At 47.1% G+C, this 25,498-nt stretch overlaps 1 protein-coding gene across 8 annotated transcripts in view; it reads left to right on the top strand.

Annotated features, from left to right (window-relative positions):
* The window catches only part of plxna4 (plexin A4), a 164,148-nt gene that overhangs the window by 79,094 nt on the left and 59,556 nt on the right, over nt 1-25,498 (top strand). For all 8 annotated transcript variants that reach the window (XM_076158860.1, XM_076158855.1, XM_076158856.1 and 5 more), the window contains exons 4-5: nt 15,871-15,999; nt 24,584-24,684. In XM_076158860.1, coding sequence (XP_076014975.1) covers nt 15,871-15,999; nt 24,584-24,684 — 230 coding nt within the window. The remainder of the gene's footprint in view (nt 1-15,870; nt 16,000-24,583; nt 24,685-25,498) is intronic.

The raw sequence follows: 25,498 nt of genomic DNA, 5'->3' as shown, positions 1-25,498 counted from the left end.
CTGTCCACTCCTGTCAAGCCCTGTGGCCTTTTTGTCTGTTCTCACGGTTGCAGTGACAGTAGCTTTTTCATTTACCATTAAAGCCACGGAGTAGACATCTGCCTCGCTGGGCCCCAGGTGGCCTCAATCGCATATGCCACAGCCATTTTACTAACAGTGAATACAGTACCACACACACGCACACACCCACACACACACACACAGGAGTCCCTAGAATGCTATGAATTAACTGTATTTTTTCAATCACCAATGCACTCAGGGCATTTGTGTGTTTGTTTAATCCTGGGGACAAAATGGCCCCATACAATTTCTCGTGCATTAGCCGTACATCTATTGACGTCTGTGAAAATTACGTCTCAAATGCAGCATTTCATGTTGCCACCCCTCCTCCTCCTCCTTTGTCCTGCTGCTTAACCGTTTCCATTCCTCTGGTGGTTTTGATGGATTTTTTTAAGGGGAAAATGTGCAATAATAATAATATGCATATCAGCAGGTAGCCTAATTACCAATCTCTCAATGGAGAGTTAATCCACATGAGCCCCCTCAGTGTTATCAGGGTCTGTACTAGGGGGGAGGGGCATCAGAAGAAGTTCCATAGAAACACCTAAATTACTCTTTTATTCCGGGAGAAGCCTTGCATACAGGTTATTATGTACACGGCATATACAGTCCCTCCATCTCTCTCTTTCCTCTCCGCCCTCTCATATCTCACTCTATTCCACTGTACAATGCTTTGCTCTGTGCTAAAGTGCCCCCGGACCCCTCCAGCCTCACTTTTCCTCCCCGGGCTCAGGCTATGACACAGTTGGCTGGGGCAGAAGAAAGACTCTCTGGCCCTGCCTCATTAAAATGGTAAAGAGCTAGAGGAGGATATGGAAGATGGCTAATCCTTGTACCGGTGCCCCTCCGTAGGGTCCTCATCTCCTGGTCTGAGACCCCCTAAACACACAAACACACACAGAGACAGAGACAGAGACAGAGAGGGAGAAAGCTTATTGATTTTGGAGCGTGATTCTAAAAACATGATCCCTTTCTCTTAATGCCAGTTAACTTAAATTGAGCTTTTTTCTCTATTTACATAAATAAATCAATCAATCAATCAATCAGGAAGTCAGTCAAAGCAAGTGCAGTAAACTGGGAAATGCAGTTTATTCCCCTACAGGCCTGCGTTACACATTATGGCTGAGTCGTGACAAGCATAATACCTTATACGCATATACCACATAATGACAGCTGGCAAGAAAACAACCTCATACTTCCTGCTGTGTACAGGATTTTTCTGTATTAATTGCGTTGATTGATTGTGCATTAAACACGTCTTTGCTCGCAATTTAATAACACAGCAGCTTATGGAATGCACAGTTTGTGTAAGATGCACTGGTCCAAGGTTCACAGCTTGGCTGGGCTTTGTTCCTGTAATCCTACACATACAGTATAGAACAATAGGAGAACATAAGACGAGGAAGTGTGTGTGTGTGAGGGGGGGGGAGGGGGGCAATGTGCCTCGTCAGCAGGTCTACGTGAAGAATTCCAGACAGATAATGATGCTCAAAGAGAGAAGAGAGGGAAAGAAAGAGTGTGTGTGTGTGCAGGGTGAGCGAACCCATCTGTCTGCGTCCAAACGTAAAGCACTGAGGCAGCACTCCCATCCAGACTGTGCAATTAACCCTCTGTGGAGGTGGGTGGGAGAGGGGGGGGCAGCTGCTGCTCTGTGAGGGCCACCGTCATCTCTTGTTTGGGAGGCGCCGATGTGTTTGGCAGAACGTATGCGTAAGTGTGAGTGTGTGTCTGTGTCTGTGTGTGTCTGTGTGCATGTGTGTCTGTGTGTGTTTGTTTTAAGCTGCAGCAGTTACTCTTGCATTCTTAATGGAGCTTATTAGGTGATATGTAGTGCTGCAGGAGCAGTCTGTGCCTCGCTCAAGGGTGCTCCAGCGGCAGGGATCATAGAGGGTTAAACGTTGCTCTCCTCCACAGGTCAGAAGCCGGCGCTTATCCATACGTGCCAGATTCATTATACACTGAATATGTTTTATACTTAATGTGCTTTATACTTTACCATTGTACTTCATAATTAATGTGAATTATATCCACAAGCGTGCTAATGTGTTCATTCATTTTGGGATCTTCCCTTTGTCAGCAGAGGAGGAGGATTAACTGATGTAGAGGGGTTTAGTCCTCCTCCTCCTCCTCCGCCTGCTTCTTTCTTTTCTCAGCGCTTTTATTCTTCTGGTTCCTTCCTCCCTCTACTCATCGTGATGTTCCCGTTGCCACTAACAACCTTCTTTCTTTAGTTTGAGGTGTCAACAACTGTGACTTTGCATTTCCTAAGCTTCGCTGCTACTCAGCACTCATGTCTCCTTCTGTCTCTCTCGCCGCCTGTCATCTCTGCCGTACGTTTGAGTGACACACTCAACCGCAAACCGTCACTCTAGTCACACTTGCACGTGTACTTGCACTCGAGTAGTGTGTGTGTGTGTGTGTGTGTGTGTGTGTGTGTCTGTGTCAGCCGGCACCCAGCCAAGGCCGTAGTCATGAGGCTGTGACAGTAGATGACAGCGTGGAGATGAAAGGCCGTGGGCGTGGTGAGTAGGATCACAGGAATGACTGCTCCATAAATATCACACACAGGGATGTCCCCTACCTCAGAGCATCATTGCAAAGGACGGCCCCATCAAACAGTGTGTGAGTGAGTGAGTGTGTGTGTGTGTGTGTGTGTGTGTGTGTGTGTGTGTGTGTGTGTGTGTGTGTGTGTGTGTGTGTGTGTGTGTGGTTTTTGTGAATGTGTGTCTAAAAGTGTGAGGACAGGAGAAACACTACATACAGAACTAATACATTTGTAGTGACTGTTTTGTGTTGAACCTCTGACTTTCAAACACAGACAGACACACAAACACACACGCACGAACACACATAGTGTACACAGCGCTATTTCTCAGTCACTAGATCTCACATCATCCCAGTTCAGACATAAATGTTGCATTTGAGTTTAACTACAGCTGCGCTCTAACCCACTGACACACTCCCCTCCATGTACACACACACACACACACACACCGAAGCAGAGTAACAAACAGCTGGAGGGCCATCTTTAATTAAACCTGTGCTGCCGTTAGTAAGCTGTCATGGCATGTGTGCGGGATGTGGACACACACAAACACACACACACACACACACAGCATTTCTGCTGTATTTCCATATCATTCACTCCTTCCCTCTGGAGGCAGAGTAAATGTCAGGCTGCTGTGTGATGAGTGGGGCCGATCTCACTCCATCACGCGTTAAAGGTGTCGGTCTGCAGGTGTGTTGCCGTGTTGGTGTGAGCTCAGGTCTGAACAATATAAAGATAGAAAAACAAAAGCTTGCTTTGGTTCCATCAGTGCAATCTCTCCTCGTCAGCTCTTTTCCGTTTTCCCTCCTCGCCCCCCAGCAATTTTCCCCCGCTTTCGTTTCCCCCCCTGTGTGTTATGCGCCGTGTCCTTACACGCGCGTGCAGGTGTGTGCACGCGTCCACAGACAGCTTCTGTTTAAGTTGTGTTGCTCATGCCAGAACACTGTATGTAAGTGTTTGTGTGTGTGTGTGTGTGTGTCTCCCCAGTGTGGTGTGCTTTTGGCTCTTGAGTGGGCGTTTCATAGCCGACCAAGAGACCTGTGGGGAAATTTCCCATCAGCCCACGGTGCAGTGCGCAGGGCAAGTTAACCACTAAAGGCTCTGAAATCCATAGTTGTGGCAAAACACAGGCCTCTCTATCTCTCTCTCCCGCTCCCTCCCTCTCTCGCCCCGTCTTCCTGACTCGCTCGCTAGTTCGCCCTCTCCAGTCTCCCCAGATGAATTGGAGCCGAGATGAAAAGCTTTCAGGAATGCTGGCAGACAGGCAGTGCTTTACAGTAATCTAACCTGAGGAAGATGAAAGCCGGCGGGGTGAACTGGGAATAGACAGAGAGAGGGAGGGAGAGAGAGAGAGAGAGAGAGGGGAGAGGATGAGAATGAAGGGATGGAGTTTGGGGAGAGACAGGAACAGAAGAGCTGGATGGGCAGGGAAGAAGAATTGGTAAAAGGGGGAAAAAATAAGAGGTGATGAGAGGGGACAGGGAATAAAAAGAGATGAAGAGTGTGTGAAGAACGCTGATAGGCAGATGGAGAAAGTGTTTGGGAATATAGAAGAGGATAACAGAGAAAAGGAGGATTGGTGGAAGTAAATGTAAACCCAAGTGGTGACATTTATCGTCTTTTTTCCTCACCGTCTGTCAGATCACATTAAATGGAGAAAATGGACCACAGGGAGAATTAAAACGAAAACACGAGCATGAAAATGGTGCACGTTACATTTGGCATCGTAATTACCGTAAGTCGGTGTCACTTCTGCTCTGAGTGCGGCACCTTGGGTAATTGTGGCTGTCGTGCGGGTGTCAGCGGTGGCCCTGACACACACACACACACACACACAGCTGCAGAGTTTGAAATTCCAGATCCTCTTCAGTGGAACAAACCCAATTGCAACACCGCTCGCTGAACACTGAAGTAGCATCGAGTGTACTGCTGTTGTCACTTGAAATGACTTTGGCAGTTAGAAGGTGTGTGTGTGCGGATGTGTGTTGTAGGTGGCGCAGGTCCTGTTGCTGCAGCTGTGACAAATCCGACCTCATGCTTCCTTGTATCTCCTCAGCGGAACGAGGGAATCGCACCAAACGCTGCCCTGCCTAATTGAAATTCTGAGGTGTAAGAGGATTTTGTACCACAACACGAGCTGACAGGCCCCATTCAACAAATTTCCTCTCACACACACACACACATACACACACACTCTCAACTGTCTTTAAGTTTCTCTCTTCCTCTCTTTCCAATGACAGAGGAATGAAGGCAGATGAGAGTGTTGTGAAATGGACGAATGGGAGGAGGAGGAGAGGGGGGGTAGGGATGAGGGGTGAAGAAGCGGGTAGATGAGGAGAGATGGAAGCAACGGAGGAAGACTTGCTATGAGATGTTTTGTCACAAAAACACTCATGTCCCTTTGAAATCAATCCTGCGGGGGAGAGAAACGACTTAATGTTCATTACAACTCTGTGCTCCAACAGATTTACAAAAATATTGCATAAATGAGTATCGACCTGAAATTCAATTCTCTGCATCGTTTGATGATGTGATACTGTGCTCTAATACAATAGCCAGGTGACTGTGTGTGTGTGTGTGTGTGTGTGTGTGTGTGTGTGTTTTCTCGTCTTTCACGATTTAGATAAGCCAGCTCATTATTTGACAGAGGTGAAGTTATCTGAGGCAGTGATGCTCCAGCTTAAAAGCCTCCATTTTTTTTAGAAAGAAGCAACTCATTTTAGCAGAAAAAAGCCTCTTTTAAAGGATTTCTCACGCTCGATGTCTGCAGGCATAAAAGAGGAGGAACAAGGCTGGAAAGTAAGAGCGAGGAGACTTCTTAGACAAACAGTCTAAGGCAAATGTTGCTGGATGAGTTCACGTCTCGGTCGGGAGCCTTATTTTCGTGATTCCTTTGAAAGGAAAAGTGGGCGGAATTCATTCTCTGCTTTATATAACAGAAAATTGATGCTTTTTCCGCATTATCAAGCAGGAAAGTTTTTACTGGAAACCCTGAAAAACTCTGCTTCTGCGACCTCATCATCTGCGTGCATCTCCTGGTCTTTTCCTCCTCCCTCACTCTTCCTCTCCTCGCCCGTGTTGTCGCCCTCTCCTCCTGTCGTTTTAGCGTTTTGTGAATCAACACTCGCCTCCAGGCCTTTGCTCCACGTTATTCCCCACTCGTATCCCTCCTCACACTCTTTGCTTTTCATTGTCTCTGCCTCTCTTTGTCTCCCTCCCTCTCCGTCTTTCATCCTCCTCCTCTTACTCCTCCTCCACTATCCTGCGCTTCGCCGGCAATGCAATTTTTCACTTGAGTGGAAAAACAGGTATAATGGAGGGAGTGTGCCAAGCTGCTTAATAAAAATATAACAGCAAAGATTGGAGATGAGAAAGGAAAAGAAAAAAGGCTCTTGGGGCCAGAAAACAATGGAAAGTACACAGATGCACACATAGAACACACACACACACAGATCATAAGGAGGGAACATAGAAGTGCACAGCTGCTTATCTCTGAGGAATTGGCTGTGAGGTGCTTCCCTATTTAATTAGAAACTTTGGTCGGAACCTCATAAATCATGAGAGAGAGAGAGAGAGAGAGAGAGAGAGAGAGAGAGAGAGAGAGAGAGAGAGAGAGAGAGAGAGAGAGAGAGAGAGAGAGAGAGAGAGAGAGAGAGAGAGAGAGAGAGAGAGAGAGAGAGAGAGAGAGAGAGAGAGAGAGAGATTCATGGATTCCTGGATTCCTGTGTGTCTTCAGCTTCAGTCAGTGATCCATATGTGTGTGTGTCTGTGTGCAGGGTCACGCTTGTGTCTTCAGAGTTGGTCTGATGGCAGTGTGTGGTAATGGGATCCAGCGTGATGTCTAGTCTCAGACGACGTCTGACTCTAGGATCCCCATCTATTATTCACACACACACGTGAATATACACACACACACACGTGCACACACACGTACACACACAAACACACACACACACACACACTGTCAAGTAATTATGAAATCTAAATCATTTATAAGAAGTAAAAAACATGTTAATAAGAATTTGAAACACAAACAAAGATAGAATTTTTGTGAGCTGGAAAAAGAGGAAGTACAGGTGGCTGTGGAAAAAGCCCTGGATTACCCCATAATAAGATCTACAGTGATTCACTCAAACAGCAACTAATGGGAAAATACCTAAAAAAAAATCTGTACTGGTAATATAGTACAATTTAATAAGCATAAATGATTTGAAATGTGTTAAGAATATTAAGAAGATAACTAGGGTTATGTACAATGATTATGAAACTAGAAATGTTGATGATTGCATGTATTCAAATAACATAGTAACACCTGCATCCTGTGTGAGGATGTACGGAAAGATTTCTTGTTACTGCCTTGCCCTGAGATCAGGAAATTGCGCAAATGATTCAGCGCACAGGGTTACAAAAGTTACAGCAAACCTAGAACACACACTCACACAGCTTTTCTCATGGTTGCATTTTCTCTTCCATATTCCAGATTGAAAGCTTCACAGTTCAAAGTTATTGGCTGTGTTGCTCATATCTTCATCCATCAATCTGAGAGGCAGTAAAAGTATACTTGCGTCGGTGTATTTACGTTGTGTATTTGTGCTTATTGGCTTGCTTAGAAACCAATCACGGCCTCAATGAGTCAATGTGTCGCTCTCTTTGCTCTGGTAAACAACCTGAAAATTATTATTGACCATAAAGAAGACGGCAGACTGATGAGCAGTGAAAGGAAAGAGACAAACATCCAGGGCCCCGCTGAAACAGAGTTCTCAAAGTCGAGCCTTCACCTTGACTGAAGTTGATCTGAGCTGGTCAGTTGGTCATTATCAGCTGCAGACATCTCGCTCTACAGGGCGGCTTCTTCTTCTCTGCCACCCCTGGGGTTGGACGTGTTGCTGACAGACATTTATAGAAGCAGACTATGGTGAGGTCGAGAAAACCTACAGAGTTTACGACAGGAAAAGAATGGAGAGCTGTTCTGCTGCTGCTGCTGTTGTGAAACCAAACCTCTCGTAGGCGTGGACAGACGTCACAGTAGGAGCGTGTGAGATGATGATCAAAGTCTGTCACTAGGCCGTTTTCTAAAGAGAGCTATACATCTGCGCTTTGTAAGGCTGATCTAAGCTTCTCCTAACATTGTGGGTTTGACCTTTAGGGTTATCCTGTGCTCCTCCCAGATGCGTCCTCATTATGTGAACTCATGACCCTCCGGTTGCTGTGGAAAGGTCGATGATTGGCAGTCAAGGAAGCATAAACGTGATATTTAGTGGATTTCAGCCACTTGCCTCTTCATTCTTTAATCAGGATTTAGGCTGTTTTCAGACCTGTGGTTGGTTTGCTTTGTTCTGATTTGGGGGATAATGTTTATAAACAATCCTTTATTGGATTTGTGTTCACATTTTGTGATTGGCGAGACTTAAGCAGGAAGTGACCCCCTTACCTGGAAAACATTTCCTTCTTTGCCCAGACAAAATCACAAACCCAATTGAAAATGGAGCATTAGTACCATGTGTGCACAATTGCTTTGCTATTGTCTTTTTGAAAGATACATATTATTTATGAGCCTATACCTACACATCATCAACAAACATTTTCATGTGCAGTATATACAGTACAGCAAGTTAGCTGTATCGGTTTATTGAGTTGCGTTCTCTCTGCAAACAAGACCACCCTCTCCAGGCGGTCTGGGTTCGGTTGATTTGGTTTGGACCTGAGTGCGATTGCGGTGTTCACACATGCCCAAACAAACCATTGTAGGGGGCTCCAAATGGCCCAGGTCTGAATACAGCTTTCGACACATTTTGCGATGGAGTACATATGCTCTCTGTGGTCGCATGCCAGTCATTGCGGGAGGAGAGGAAGTAGGGAATTGAGAAAGCACCATGGACAAAACACATGAAGTCAAAACAGATTTAGTTTCATATAAATCATTTAACTTAAGTCAGCGTTATGTTTATTATATATGCATTAAAATACAAACCTGCACCAGTTTATGCTTAGAGAAGGAGGCAAACATCAAAGCTCCCAGCCTTTTGCTCTGCCATATGTCAGGCATCCTGGCTGTTCAGACCCTCACAGGTGCAGTCAACGCTCACACACTGGCCACACTCTCTCCCACCTCCAGTTACGCACGCCTACACACACACACCACTCACACATGTCTAATGTAAGATATACTGACAGCAGAACAGGTTGTGATTATGCCATTATACTGGCCTGAACTAAAACACGGTCTTCCGGCCGTGTTGTTTGCAATGAATGGCATCCATAGCTTTGAGATTGTGCACCCCTGTGTCGACTGAAAGGCCAAGTCTTGATTCTACACAATACGTTGATTGGGTGCCCTCCCTATTGCCGGGGAGCATGTTGACTTCAATAATGGCTCCCAAAACCTTTTAGCTTTCACACAATGGCCTCTGGTCACAAAATATAATGGTGTACCACACCACTCTGTAGTGCTGCCACTGGGTTGTACTGCTAATAGAGACACAGGTGGTGATGTGGGCTCAAATTACGACAGGTGCCTCCGTGGGGTCCTCCAGGCCCAGCCGGTAGCGGCTGTCCTGTGGCGGGAACAGCAGCACTCATACTGGCAGAATAACAGGCCAAGAACAGAAAAGTGAGTAATTGGTTTGAGAGAGAGGTGTGCGTACTAGTTTTTCTCAGCCTGGCCAGGTATTCGTCTGTGCTAAATGAGGTCTGCCAGGAGATCCCTGCAACATCACTGCCTGTCGCCTGTAAAGTCTTGCCGCACCTCTAATGAGACAGTGAAGGAGGGATCTGATGGGAAAAGGCAGAGATAAGGAGGAGCAAGAGGAACAGAGAAGCTCTGTGGATGGAGATCTGACATCTTTGCCGTGCGCAGTGGAAGTGATGGAATCATGAATATGGTGGCGGAAAAACTGACCAAGCCGGGAAAATCGATGGACAAAGAATCAAAGCGTAGACCATGAGAAGAAGAGGTGGTGACAGGGAAAAGGCAGGGAGCACTTGATGAATAATGGCCAGCAAAAAGGAGCAGCGGCAGACAAGCCGAGGTACTAAGAGACGAGATCTTACAGCGTCGGTGTAGTAGGGACGAGTCTGGAACAAGCTTGGGTGAAATGAGTGAAAATTTGAAAAGGAAAAGACAAAAAAGTGTCTTGTTTTAAGTCAAAACTTCTTAAGATTGAAGCAACCTTTAGCCTGCGTGTGTGTTAGTCCACTTTACAACTTGGTGATTGATGAAAACGAGCCGCGAGAGAGAGGCGAGGAAAAAGGTTGAAAAATAAAAAGGTGAGTTGCGAGCCCCCCTGCTTGGTCACGGCGCTCTGAGGCAGCTCAGATAGTGAGCGGACCTGCCACTCACCCGCAAAGGCCACGGGGGAGATGGAGGGAGCAGGAGAGGAGATGAGTGAGGAGGCCTCCAGATACTTGTCCCCTTTCACGTCCAACACCATCATTCCTTACAGTGACATTTTTGCTCCTCTCTCTCTCGCTCTCTTTCTCTCGCTCTCTCTCTCTCTCTCCCTCTCTCTCTCTCTCTCTCTCTCTCTCTCTCTTCTCTCTCTCTCTCTCTCTCTCTCTCTGTCTCTCTGTCTCTCTCTCAGCGGGGGATAAGGTTAGATTAGTAGGCCGCCTGGACCTGCAAGCTAACGGGTACCACACCTCAAATGCCACAGCGGCCACTCAGAGAGCCGGGGGTCCTCCTCCGGCTCTGCTGCAGTGCCGGATACAAGGTCTGACAACAATACCCCCCGCCCCCAGTGTCTGCAGTTAGCAGAGTGGCAGAGTTCTGGAATGTATAATTTTCTTATATGTAGGGAGGTTTTCAAACGGTTTAACAACCTGTTCGTAGCAAAGCATCTGCATTAGCTTCAGTAAGGCCAAACTCCACAGGAGAGCTGCAGCAGGGGTCAGTAGTTTTCACACTGGCAACACAAACATCTGTAGTTCCTTCCCTGCTAACAATATGCCCCTTACTGGCACCCATGAAGCAACTTTTCTCCCACAGCCATTAATTACAACCCTGCTGTGGTGCAGATATGCCCTAATTATAACATAAAACATAAAATGTGGAATTAAGGCACAAGCTGAGTTCAGTTTCACTCAGCGGGGCTCTTTGTGCCCACTCGTCTCCGCTGCAGCAAGAGGAGCCGAGATGGAGAGACAGAATCAAAAGGCACTTGATGTGTGTTTTGCAAACTAATACTTCAATTAAGGGACACTGCAAAACCCTGGGTTGAGTTTCATTGTGGTTAAATGGAATGCGCCGAAGGGAAATTAACCTCAGTGGTGGACATACTGTTTTTTCTGACTCACATCAGCGCACTTCCCGTCAGCTTGGCCTCCCCCTCACGGGTACACTCAGAGTAAAAGCTGGTGCCCTGTCTTCCTTAACACTCACAGATTAATGTCAAACCGCCTGCTCCCTCACTTGCCTTTCACCGGCTCGTCTTGCCTCAAGCTGCATATTGATGCATTGAACATGGAAGTAGAGCGTTTACTCCTGCATTGATTGACACGGAGAGATGGCTCCAGCCCTCCTCCGCTCCCGTTTCCCTTCCACCTTTTCCTCACCCGTCCCCACCTCTGGCCTCTCCCTACCTGCCATATGTTTCATTGAGCCGGACAGATTCGGGGCAATCAGACAGCAGCCATTGTATCGCTGTCGGTATGAACAGAATGCATGGAAAGACCGCCCTGCTACTGTGCAGCGAGTGTGCCCCGTCCCTTTTCTTCCTCTCCCTTTCACAGTGAATGTTCCTCCTCGTTGTCTCCGTCTGTCGCCCTGTCTCCGTTTCCCGGCTCGCATTGCATGTCCCACCTTGTCTACTTGAATTCCAAATGCTCCGTCGACGTACGACAAAGGCGGTTGAAATCGGAGAGAAGCGCGGCAGGTATGGTTACGGCTGTGTTTGGCTTGTGCCTACGCTGTTTCTCCAAAATGTTTCTGATTGATATCAAGAGCAGCGTAGAGACTTGAGAGCACCCCAGGAACCCTTGTGGCACCACTACTCGAACTCTTCGCTCCCCACTTCTCTGTTTTTAAACTTTAATCACTCAGACATGGACCAGGTTTCTAAAATTGCCACTAACATTCACAACAAGCACAACTGTTCTTTTTCATGCTGGTATCTGGCGGAAAAGGTTTCATGACCCACTCTGGCTCCTGACCAATAGCAGAAGACACATTGGCATTAACTTTGGCTTTGGCCGTGTCCCATTTCAGGGTTTGGAAGTCTTCATAATGCAGGTTGTGGTCATTTAAGTTCCCCAGCATGCGGGATGACTTTGGGTGACATTCTGCTCCGGCCCACTCTTCTCACTGTGGTTTGTGTGGCCTGTATTATACTGTAGTGATGCTTTAGTCAGCAGCATATTCTGGCTTCAACAACCAGCATGTTGGTCACAGTGGTGTGTGTGTGTGTGTGTCACGCATAACAGACTGCAGCTCTGTGTGACTTGCTTTCCTTTTGCCATCCTAATTCTGTGCCACAGCAAACAAGGGCACAGCTCCCAAACCCTTCGTTCTTCTTCCGTCCATGACACTTAGTCTGTAATTTACATTTACTGTGGTGTGTTGTAGCTTAGTTTGGGGCGGGTATCCTCCGGCATCATCCATTATCAGTCTACCATGGCAGCATTCTTAAATGTCCCACGAGGGGCCGACTGGACCCCAGCTTAAGAGTGGACAATCTGCCTCACCACTTGATGCAAAGTGGTTTTGTGCAAAATGGCCCACACAGGCTCACAGAGATGATCCTAAAATCAATGTAAGTGCTCAGATGTGCCGCCATAGGCTCTGAGTGTCAAAGGACAATTTTCACTGAAAGAAGGTTCCAGAGGGCAACAACAGTATTGACTTGTGTTTTGTAAGGTGTCTTTTGAACCCAGCTGGCCACATAATAGACCAGAATGCTTTTAACTGATGTCTCTTGATAAATTTCTGCTGTTCTGCGGGCGTCCTTGCTGCTGTTATGGTACAAGGCAAGATAATAGATGACGAGCGCGTATCTTGCACATTCAAACTCTATAGCAGGGAATTCATTTTTTCTGAACGCTGCAGTGTGTCCCCGGCTGCCCCAAAATGGATCCCACGCCGAGTTGGAGGAAACAACAGAATTTCCATGTGTTGTGTGGTGTGCAGAGACGGTGGAGAGGGTACTCATGTGGTTTTCACACCGGAATGGCTTCCCTCTCTGTGTCACACCTTCTGCTAGCTGTTAGCCCCATTGTGAGAGAGGAACTCACTTTGGGCACATTGCTTTTATCATTGACAATTTCAAGGCAGAAGCTCCATCTGCTCGAGGAGATACAAGGTTTGCCTGTTTGTACTGCAACAACGAAACTGCTTAATACATTTATGTATACTGCATATAAAGTAACACTGTCCTGTGTCTAGTGGGAGTATCATTGTAGTTCCTGTCAGAGCCACTAGGGGGATGTAGTTTAAGCATTAGGGTTGCTCAGTGGAGGACTCTTCAGTGTGTGATCTCTCCCACTCTTCACACACACACACACACACACACACACACACACACACACACTCACTTGTGGATGTGTAATCCGTGAGTGAGAGATGCATGTAACTCTCCCAGTTCGTCCCCCAGCGTGTCCCTCATTATCACACCAGTAGCTCCAGCCAGGTGTGTGTGTGTGTGTGTGTGCGCGCGCGTGCGCGTGCGTGCGTGCGTGTGCGTGTGTGTGTGTGCTGCCTAATGTATTGCCTACCTCCTCTGCCCTCTCTGTGAATGAAGCACGTCTGGCAGTGTCGACGTCTATTGTGCTGTGCTAATGTGATAGCGGAGATTAGCATTGTAATCCATTTAGCATAAAGCAGCTAATCCACTTTATTGCTGTCGAAAAGCTATCAGATAATATTGGCTAGCAAAGTTGTAGCCGCCTTAATGATTTCAGGCTGCCAACAAAAATGACTATAAGATGTATTAATAATTGCCACTGCCGATAATGACACGGGGATTAGTCATTTCGCTACAAGTCATGGTCATTAATGTTAGCTTGGATGTTAGCGGTTGTGTTTGGTTATTGTGCTTGTTGAGTAATTTGCAGGCCGTCTTTGGAAGCGATGCAATCAGAAGGAATGAAGTCTTATTCAACATCAACAGAGTTAAAAGCACATCTAGAATTGGAGCATTGAAGTGTTTTTAAATGTGCCAATTAATGCGCAGGGAAGTCCATTAGTCATTAGAAATGGATCGCGTTCTCTCCCTCGTGTGTTTCTCCTCCAATCCCAGTGTGACTGAAGCAGCTCGCAATGCATGCTGGTGGACACGCCACACGCTCCCTGCTGGCTCGTTTGTTTTGCCGGTGGTCAGATTGAGGGATAATATACAGGGCGCCCCCCCCCCCCCCCCCATCACCCCCCTCTGCTCCCTAGTGACCATGGATCTGTCCCAACACAATAAAAGTCTGCATTCACTGTTCCGCAGACGCTCCTGCTTCCCAATCGGCCGAGCACTTGCCTCCGCCCTTCCCTCTCTCACACTGAGGGGGGAAGCTGATACACACACATCCAAGCTCACAGGGCTGTGTGTCTCATACACACAGTACCTCGAATTAACTCACCCGATCGGGCAGATTAGATAACCCCACCTGCTGAATCCGTCCCTTGGCTTGCGTGGAAGTTTCTTTCTTCCTCTCTTTCTTTTTTCCCCTCCCTCCCTCTTATTCGCCTTCTGTTCCTTTCTTTGCTGCTGACCCTGGCGCTCACAATGGGTCTCAGTGAAAGTGTACGTGGCTTTGATATACTGAGCTCAAGGTCCTTTGAGATCCAGATCGCTACACAGGCTGTGCAGAGAGAGAGAGAGAGAGAGAGAGAGAGAGAGAGAGAGAGAGAGAGAGAGAGAGAGAGAGAGAGAGAGAGGAGAGAGAGAGAGAGAGAGAGAGAGAGAGAGAGAGAGAGAGAGGAGAGAGAGAGAGAGAGAGAGAGAGAGAGAGGTGAAATCAGGGTGAAAGATGGCGCCTGTTTAAGAAAATGTCATATTGTGAAACTGGATATCATTAGGAGCAACCAGAGCAGGGCAGGACTGAAACGGGCACGCAGCGCAGCAAGCACAGCCTTCTCTTTTTACTTTACAACGGTGCAACGTCCCAGCAAAGATGACAAAGAGCTCAGTGAAACTATAGTCCTCCTAACAAAGTGGGCAGAAGAAGAATGTGTGTGCAGCAGCAGTTTGCAAGACTCCAGTACAGTGTGACATCTACACGTAAAAAGACAAAACCTAAAACAATTAAAGAGGCCGCGGCTTACACGGGCCAGGAGAAAAGGTGCTGTTAATGATATGCTGATGGAGGGATCACAGAGAGTACGGTGTCATCTGCGTATTGTAATTAATCATAAAGTGACTCACCTGTCTGGACGACCATCTGCTTCCTGTCCAATTATCTTCCATTTGTGTCTCTGACCTGTGAACCCTTAACTGCTGAGGAGCACAAAGAAGTACCAGGAGTCATCACAACTTTAACAAGACTTGCTTCACACCTGTCCGCAAGCCCACACAGGCCTGTCAGTGTGCGCGTGTGTGTGTGTCTGGTGTGTGCGCGAGTGTATATTCCGCTGGGTGCTGAAAGTTGCTTGGTAGGTATGTGTCAGAACTGCATGTTACTGGGAAATTATAGCCAGCGGGCCAGATTTAGAAAGGATCATTTGGAACACTTGGAATACTGTGTGTGTGTGTGAGAGCGCGTGCGTGTTCGTGTGTGTGTGAGCACGTGCAAGACGTTGTAAGCAGATGTTAGGGCACAGCCCAGAACCGTTGCTTCTCACCACCAAGTGTGTGCAGGGCCAATTCTTTGCACTTTCTGCTGAGTAAACACACCTGGGGGCCTGCACACCACACCTCTAGCACAGATGCTTAATTACTCTAATCAGTGTTGAATGGCTGAAAACTGGATTGGGGAAGGACGAGCCTGTGCGATTTACCGCTGAAACCTGCGATACACGAGTAAGATCACAAGGCAATATGCACTAGATGGGCAATTAAGACAATAATAATGTTTGGAAGTGCCATTTTAATGATGCATCGTACCTTATTGCACAGATTCTAGTCCTAGGCAGCCATTTTTTCCTTTGCCTGTCCAGTGGAGGGCGACATCACTCACGTCCCCATTGCCTCTTCCTGCCTCCGTGGTTGTGAATGTGTCATTGGTTATTTTCTTATCGTCTTCTTTTAATTTTCCCAAAAGTTGTTCACTCTTTGCTTTGAGCATAAATATTCTATATGTATATTAAAGAAACAAACATCCTTCTGTGTTTTTTTTTTTCCCAGATCCGGGTGGACGGCTCCTCTCGGGCTCTACAGTACGAGACGGTACAGGCGGTGGAAAGCGGACCCATCCTCAGGGACATGGCCTTTTCCCCTGACCACCACCACCTCTACGTCATGTCCGAGACACAGGTCAGTGTACGCACACACACACACACACACACACACACACACACACACACACACACACACATACACACACACACACACACACACACACTGCTGTCTCAATATCATAACCAGTGGCATTTATCATTTTTCTCATGTCACAGTAACACACCCTTTGGAGCAGCATAGAGTAAGAGAAGGCATTACAGTCAGGGAGGAGGAGAGAGAAAGGATTATATGCACTGCTGGATGCTGTGGCCATGTCCTATTTTACAGAAATGGACAGAGTGAAGAGCTGCAGTGAAAAAATGTGATGAATAATATGGAGAGGGGATAGTGGCTCTACATCATGTGTGTGCGTGAGTGTGTGTCTGAGCACAGACAGATTTACACACACACACACACACAACACACACACACACACACACCTTGTCTGGCTCTCTCTCTGTGCCTTTGATGGCTTGGAATGTGGCGGGAAATAGCAGCACTCACTCTGTGTAATGGACACAGACACAGAGATACTGTAAAAACCTCCATCAGAGGCAAAACCTCACTGAAATAGCCTGAGAGCAACACACACACACACACACAGACTCAATGTGATGATGCAAACACAGACCCCAAACACAGACTCATCTGTGTTCAGTTCACTTTCTATATATACTCTGTATAAGGTTACATACCTAGCAGTTTGATTGAAAGAAAGCATCATGTTTTATTATATTTTTGTAACATATCAAATGAACCTACATTTTGGTGTATCGGTTGTAGTAGTGCAGTTATTGCCTGGCGCTGGCTGTCACAGGCTGATAAATGTACATTGTAAGTCAAGATGTGCCCCAGTCATCAAACATGTCAACACGTTGACCTTACCTTTACACTCCCACACACACACACACACACACACACACACACACACACACACACGAGTATCTACCCCTGACACAATAACTGACCCCCTGTATACACACAGGTTTGCGTGCCCTTACACACACACACACACACACACACTGGTTCATGTCACAGACGTCAAACATCAAAATGTAGACACAGAATGTAATTGGAGTGTGAAGAATACTCACGCAAGTGTATTGATAGATATCAATCTCTTCCTCTTCATGCCCTCTTCATCTCCCGTGTCCTATATCCACAGCCGCCGTCTGTTTAGTTTGCATGCAGAGCCTCGTAGCCCCCCCACCCCACCCCCCACAAGACAGGATTACAGACTACTCTGGCACGCGTAAATGTTAGCGTTTACATCGCGTGGGTTTTGTGTGCGTGCTTGTGTGTGTGTGTTTTGTGTGTGCAAACGCTGGTGTTTTGAAGTGGCCCAGATGATCAAGATAGCACTTTGAATATCACACAGACGGTTGAGCTGAAGGTGCCCTTTCAATTTCTGCTCTCACCGCCTCTCCTGAGGTCTCCAGTCAGTCCATCTGCAGAGAGAGAGAGAGAGAGAGAGAGAGAGAGAGAGAGAGAGAGAGAGAGAGAGAGAGAGAGAGAGAGAGAGAGAGAGAGAGAGAGAGAGAGAGAGAGAGAGGGAGGGAGAGAGGGAGGGAGCGAGCGAGACAGAAGCAAACATGGCAGAGCAACAACATTTAAGATGCTATTTTGTCCTCTAATTACTGCTCTGTTTGCAAATCTGTTAAGCAGTGTAGAAATGAGGTCTTCCTTGTTTTGATTTCAATACATATGATTGCGCTCACAGACAACATAACAGAATAACAAACAGATTATTAGGACACTTCATTTCCTATTGCCTCACTCTGTTAGATTCCTTTATGTCTCTGCTGTTATCGCCAAACATCGCCTTACAAATTTAGCATTTTCAATTTGCATGCCAATTAGTTCAGAATGAAAATAAATAGAATCAAGTGAGTTCTGCTTGTGTGTGTGCGTGTGTGGCCTCCGTAATTATGAGTCTATTAGCCTAGTTACAGGGCTGACCTCCAATAACTGTTGAGGAAGAGCATTTGGGAATTACTTTACAAACTAATATAGAAAGCAGTTAATGATTATACAGAGGATGCATAAAGATACAATCAAACACATAGCTTACACACACACACACACACACACACATACTAACACACACACACACACACACACACTCCTGTGTGTGAACATGTCTTCGGTGCTAAAGTTTTTATGACACATGCACACTTAAAAGAATCAACTCTCATTTACTTTAATTTTAGCAAGTGAGTGAACCTGAGTTGTTGGTTGTTGCTGCAGTCAGAAGTTTGACTCGGATAATGAGAGAGAGAGGGAGAGAGGGAGAGAGGGAGAGACTGTTATAAAGAATAGAAAGGTGTGTTAAGTTTTGTGTGACAGAAGGCAGCAGCGTGCTGGGAGACGCATAATACACTCAGCGGAGGGCAAAACAAGCTCAACACCCGTGCAGTCACGCACACACACACACACACACACACACACACACACACACACACACCGTACAGAAGCATTTACTGTGTATTAAGAGATGCTCTTCATGCACCAGCCAAGGTGTCGCCCCCCCTTCTGCTTCTCTACCTCCATAGTCAATTTGTCCTCCATCCTGGCAACCTCATTGTGCTTTTTTCCTTCACACCCCTTATTCTCGTATTAAAGATTACACACTTTTTGACCCACAGCCTGTATTGATTTCTCAGACAATTTGTAAAGCTATTGAGGATTCAGACTTTCCACTTTCCTTGATGTCTCCGTCTTCACTCGTTCTTGGCTCACATTTTTCTATTCTTTCCCCATCTCCACCTTCCAATCCCTCTTCTTGATCCACAATTCCTCTCTCTCTCTCTCTCTCTCTCTCTCTCTCTCTCTCTCTCTCTCTCTCTCTAATCTGTCATCCCCTAGCCTCTCATTAATAAGTTGATTGGCTGTACTCTAATTGGGTCTTTCTCTCTTGCCAATTTTTTCTCTTGTTGTCTCCCCCCCACACACACACACACACACGTTAGTAGTTAAAGGAGTGTGGGGTCAGATCAGTGTATCAGCACATGTTGGGGTTTAGTAGTTGAAAGCAATAATCACACATCCACATTTCCATACTCCAGTGGTTAGCCACAATCTAGGTATTGGTGTGTGAGGCTGTTTATGTTGTGACTTTGTGGGTTCTTCAGTCAGTCACACTGTTACCCTGCAGCCACCATGCTAACACGTCAACGTCAACACGTGCTGGCAGCACTTGTTTCTGCGGTGAGCTCGGCTCTTATCACCCAGGTTCTCTCTGCCGTAGCCGGAGGTCTTTAGTCGGCTAGCGCTATGGCTTATATATAAACTGTTGCTGGAAAGTGCTTTGACAGCCGCACTCGTGGCCGCTGAATTATTCACAGCCAACATCGCAAATGCAAATCTGTAAGTGTGAATTATTGAAAGTGTGTGTGCTCTTTTGGTGGAGCCAGAGTCCAAATCAGCGAGAGCGTCACATCTGAGCAGCTCCTCCAGATTTTTTCATGACATCATCCTCTAATTCATATCAGCAGGAAACACGCTGCTGTCTGTGGGGTTTCTGTGAGAGTGTTTGGATGTGCAATGTTGTGTTCCACTTAAGCTCGCAGGCTTCTGTGGTCTAACAAGGCGAGCGAACACAGCGGAGACGTTACCTGACACACTTCTGAAAAATGTCAACCAAGTAGGGCACACAAGGTTGGAGAGAACTCTGGGCTCACACAGAGCAGAGTTCCAAGCCTCTCTTCTTCTCACACACACACACACACACACATACACATACACATACAAACACACAAACACACACACACACACACACACACACAAACCCCCCCCCTCTGGCTGTCTATTCTGCATTCCTACATTCACTCTTCTCTCTCTTTTTCCATCGCAAATGCATTGTACTACTTTATATAACACTTAGCCCTTAACACACACAAACACACTTAATGCAATTCACCCACCATCTTCCATATCTGGCTTGTGACAGACAAGGTGTTTTATTTTTACTTGCAGGCTGCAGGGCAGGGAGACGGAAATAGCCACTGTAAAGAAAGGGTCAGACTTCACCTGGCGCCTTATTCAAATGTATTTTCCATTAGAGCCCATAAGCACATACCAAACGAATGGAATGGTGGAGTGAATACAGCTATAAATGAAATGTATTTCACTATTACTATAACTTCATACACTAAATCAGAGGATTTCACTTTAAGAATTGTAAGTGTTTGAATGAGTTTCTGATATGATGGCCTGTGATGGCACATTGACGGATTGGCTGTTAGGTCAAGTGCTGATCGTGGACGTGTCCCTTCCATCTATTTGACTGCCATGTCCATCTCTCCTCCGACCCGTTAGGAGGACAGGGAGGACACTAAAGAGGCGTTGGCTTTGGCAAGTGATTGAATGAATAGAAGTGGGTTGATGGATGGTGAAGAGGAGTGGGAGTGGATGGAAAGACGGTGATTTAAGAGGTAAAGTTGCAGGTTTTTTCTTCACTGCCCGTGTTAGTTAACCGCTGAGATTGCTTGGGATGAAGAGCAGCACAAGATAAAGTCACAATCCCAACAATTCAGTCAAGGCTGAAGGAAATCTAAAGTCTCCAGGCAGTAACCACGACTGTTGCCATGGATATGAATCACAGTTTCCCCTCGCTGGGATTTTAGTGATCGGGCCGCCAACTTGCCAGCAGTCATTGGCACAACTTAGGGAAGTTACATACCTTAAACGATCTCATCTCTGGTTCCCGCCCAGTCGACGGTGTAATGGCGCTCCTCTACACTGTGCTCAGCTAATCAACGAATTCACACTCAGGCAAAGGGGGGAGAAGACGGGGAGTTGGAGCCCGGGGGGAGGAGAAAGAAGAGAGAAGGAAGGGAAGATAAGACGGGGCTCAGCATGCCTTCCAGGCTGTCAGGCAGGATTGGACTTTAACTTTAATTTCCTTCTCTCTTTTCATTCGAAATGGCTCGAGTTTGGCTGCAGGTGGAATCCCTGTTTAATTACAAGTGTAGGAGGAGGAGAAGGAGGAGGATGAGAAGTGGAAGAGAGGAGATGAAGCAGAAGAATTAGCTGGTAATAAAAGTCTCTGCAGATTTGATAAGCAATGGGTTTCCCACTGTAGGTCAACTGGTGTTGCCTCAGCCGCTGTGTGAGAAGGGAGATGGAGTGAGAGCAGGAAGACGATGCACACACACGCATGCACACACACACACGCTGTATATGTAATTTCCACAATCAGTCTGTGTGTGATCAGAGCTGCGGCCATGATCCCCCCACACATTAAAGCATCAAGCACTTCTGTGATCTCCTCTAAAAGCTCGATTATGCTCCTCCGCTGCTTCCATCTCTCGCCGCCGTGAGAAGAGGCAGCAGCAGTGTAATAACCGTCATTTGCACACCTGAAACAGAGAGGAATTAGAAATGCCAGCCACTCTGTCTGCCCTTTTGTGTTTAGTCTCGCTGGGGCGATAGAGCAGTGGCGGCCACAATGGTTTGTGCTTCTCTGGCAAAAGCCGTGGAGAAGATAGCATGAAATGAAGATGATTTCGAGATGAGGGAGTCAAGGGGCCCACTGGGTCGTTTGGCCACCAAATCATTCAATTTTTTGATAAAAGAAGGGACAAAAGTACTGTGTGTGCGTGTGCGTGTGTGCGTGTGTGTGTGTGTGTGTGTGTGTGTGGAGATGATGAATGTATGATCTTCACCTCAGAGCATTTGAGCAACAGAGAAAAGGCAGAGAGAGAGAGAGGAGGAAAATGAATGATATCACGGTGCGAGTTCTGGAACAGAGGGCTCACATTGGCACCCGTCGCTTCTGAATGCGATCTGTGTGTGTGTGTGTGTGTGTGTGTGTGTGTGTGTGTGTGTGTGTGTTTTATCTGTTGAGAAACCCATTTCCCCAGTTGCAGGCATCTGAGGCTTCGATAGGCATCAGGAAGTCCTTCCATTCTTAAGTCTAAAGATGTGTGTGTCTGTGTGAGTGCGTGTGTGTGTGTGTTGGATTTTACGTGTGTGTGTACATGTGGGTTGTGTCCCCTGCATGTCTGCCACCGATGGAGTGTTAAATTATAAAGCATTCAGATATGGTGGTATTGTTTGCTACTGTTCCGTCTAGGTGCTTAGCCTTTTACTGCAGATCACAAGGTGACAAAACACTCGTTGCAGTGACATGGCTACATACACACACACATACACACAAATACACACACACGCCTGCAAGCATGCACTCAGTCATAGCACAGGAGATTGTGGTTTCATACACTCTCATGATAAGGATTTGGCAGCTAAAATCCCTTCATAGGCCCTTCTCTCCAGCGACTAACAGGTTATTTAGGGGGCGGCGGCAGCAGGCTGAGCTGGTGTTAGAAGGGGGCGGGGGTTGACTTAGGAGAGGTAAGGATGTGGGAAGGCAGGAAGAAGGAGGAGGCATGGTGGAGAGTGACAGGGGGTGGTGGGGGATTGCCGTCCTGTGAGCTGCAGCGAGGAACGGTGTGGAATCTGATCATGTGCACATGCAGCTATCTCCCTGATCTCCATCGCAACCGAGTTCCCTTTATCCGCCTCAGGCAAATATGGCGGTGGGAGGACAAAACACACAATGAGACGACTCTTGTCCTTTACTCTAAACAGAGAGACACAGCAGCACTTGCATTGTTTCTAATCTGTAATAGCATGCAGGATTCCTCTTGACTTTGCCAAAGCGCTATGTAAGCCCCGCCCCCTCTGAATGTTTTAGCAGTGTGTGTAAATCTGTGTGGGTAGGTGTGTGTGTGTGCCTGAGCCCGCTAGGATGCTATGAATAGTGCCGAGAGAGACAAAGATTTAAGAGCGGTGTTGTAAAACATCTCTGCCGCCGTCTGAGTGTGTTGAAGTAAGACTTCCGCCGGTTTGAGTGCGAGTGTGTCGGCGCCATTCTGTGGCGTTGACTTCACAGTGTTTTTTGATTAGTGTGTGTTTGTGTAGAGAGAAGAATAGAGCCTCCGTCAGTGCCAGGTTGCCCATTGGAGCAGAATTCCAGTGATTTCTACTCCAATTTCTCATCTACCTGTTACATTCGGTCCATCATGATTAGTTTTATACTTGTTGAAATTGAGTCAATGAAATGCGTCTTGAATACATTTACATAATAATGTCTGCAGAATGAAGGGAAACTAGCAGGCAGAAGGATGGCCAATCTGATCACCATTACCTGCTGAGTAAAACGCCCTCATTAGCTCCATCTGTGCAGAAACACATCAGTCATCCTGTGTTAAATCATCACTATTGAAGAAAATAAATCTGCTCTGTTCGTCTCACCTTAAGATATTTATTTTCCTTCTACAAATGCAGTGACCGAGTGGTTGAATGAACACGTGGTAATCTGCGTGTAAACACTTGGCCTCGTTCAGCCTTCGTCTGAGCAGCTTGGAGTAAAAGTGGCACGGCGGCAGCTTGTGTGTCTATAGATTTCACATCTGTTATTATATTTGCGCTGCTGATGCGATTCTACCTCTTTCCAATGCTCCCTGAAGGCAACATGTTTCCTGAGAATGGAGGCAGAGTAAAAGTTAGAGAGAGATTGATCTTGGCTCCACCAAAAACGCCCTTTTCAAGCTTGAAACGCCAGACATACACACACACACACATGCGCGCGCACACACACACACACACACACACACACACACACACACTCACTCACTCACTCACTCACTCACTCACTCACTCACTCACTCACTCACTCACTCACTCACTCACAGGCACACGCAGGCTATAACCCAATATCAGTCCCACCCTGATGATGTCGTCTCTCTCTCCCAGCTGTCATCGCCGGGTAGTGTGAGTGACAGCGGTCATCCACCAATGACGTCTCATTAATCAAAAGTGCCAGCGACACCTATTATTTCATGTGCTGTTACCATGGCGACAGGGGGAGCAGACAGCTGAGGTCTACCCCTGCGTTGCCCCCTCGCGCTCGGCCACTCGGGGCCTGTGCCAATCAGTGCCAGTCAATGCCACTTTGAATCGGCAGGGCCATATATCATAATAGACGGACTGCCGGTCCCTAAATAGACACGTGGCGAGATGGAAGCTGTCATGCAGTTACGCCGTCATGATGCATAGGTATGGTGACAAAACACTGCATAGGCTGTCACCTCACATATGAGTCTGACTCGCTTGATATGAACATGTTCTACATCCTAACATGCTTGCATCATGCCGTTTGAGCCAAGTGTTGTGGAGAATGGGGCTAACGATTAGCCCCGGGGCTAGCCTGGGGCCAGCAGCGTGCGCTGGCTGATTACGCCGTGTCATTCAATGCGCTGGGGCTCCCAGGGGCCACGTTTGCACCCATTTACATCACAGCTGAATGCAACAAGCTCACTCCTGTTCTTTTGAGATCATCAGAAGTCAGAAGAAGTGAAACAAACTTAGCCCCATGCTATTCTGGTAGCCTCCATATTAATCCTGCATGTTTTTCATTCAGTCTAATATAAAGAAAGAGTATAAATTCATCTGAGGAGAATTCTGTGTGTCACTGAGCCTTCATCATACCTAAGCACTACATTTATAAAGCAGCAAATGAATGTGATGATTTGCCAGTATTTCCTGTCTTCCTCATATTTTTGATAGTGTTTAACTCTGGGTGTGTGTGTGTTTGTGTGTGTGTGTTTGTCCACAGCTGTCGAGGGTACCCGTGGAGGCCTGCGGTCAGTACTCAACCTGCAGCAAATGTCTGGGATCAGGAGACCCCCACTGTGGCTGGTGTGTCCTCCACAACATGTAAGTACTGTCAGAGCTCTCTCCACACACACACACACACACACACACACACACAGCTGTCCACTTTCCCCATCTTTCCACACACCATTACCTCACTAAGCATTCCGCACATTAACTAGCAGGACCAGGGTGTGGTGTGTTTGCATCCCCCCTTCCTCTGCGACAGCTGGGCCCGCGCCCAGCCACTCCGTCTCCTGCAGCTAACGGTGCGTCTTGGGACTCCATGTCCTCCTGTCCTCCCAGGCCCCTCAGTCTCAGATAGCTTTCTCAGATAGCTCGGACCCGTGCCAGCGTCCGCCCTCAGATCCATTACCGAACCAAACCACCGGCATTGTGTACCAGCCCCCCGAAACCGGAGCCTGCTCGGAGCACGCAGACACTGCTAGGCATCGCCAGGGCTGTGACGGGCAGCGCTCTAAACTTCTGCAGTAGACACAGGCGCGTGTTGATTGTTACAAAACTGTTGAATGTGGATCTTGTAGCTTATCTCACTCACAAATTTATTCGCTAAATTGAATTATCCGCCACACACACACCGACGGCTGTCAAAACGATGTCCCTCAAGATGGGAGTTGGAGATGACGCTTACTGGGGGGCAGAGAAATCTCCCACTCCACTGTAAATTGAAAATCAGTTTCTTATGCTGGTGCTAGCCCTGGGGTACTCTCTGTGTGTGTGTGTGTGTGTGTGTGTGTGTGTGTGTGTGTGTGTGTGTGTGTGTGTGTGTGTGTGTGTGTGTGTGCATTTAGCACATTCATCCCTGCTGGCAGCGAGAGGACATGGCGAGGGCAGAGAAGCAGTGGGAGTGTGAATG

This window comes from Genypterus blacodes, unplaced genomic scaffold, assembly GCF_046128005.1.
Source record: "Genypterus blacodes isolate CSIRO-AG114 ecotype Tasmania unplaced genomic scaffold, CSIRO-AGI_Gbla_v1 ptg000090l_1, whole genome shotgun sequence".
In the NCBI taxonomy this organism is placed as follows: Eukaryota; Metazoa; Chordata; class Actinopteri; order Ophidiiformes; family Ophidiidae; genus Genypterus; species Genypterus blacodes.
The sequence above is the reverse complement of the archived record's forward strand: the minus strand, read 5'-3'. Positions and strand labels throughout refer to the sequence as shown.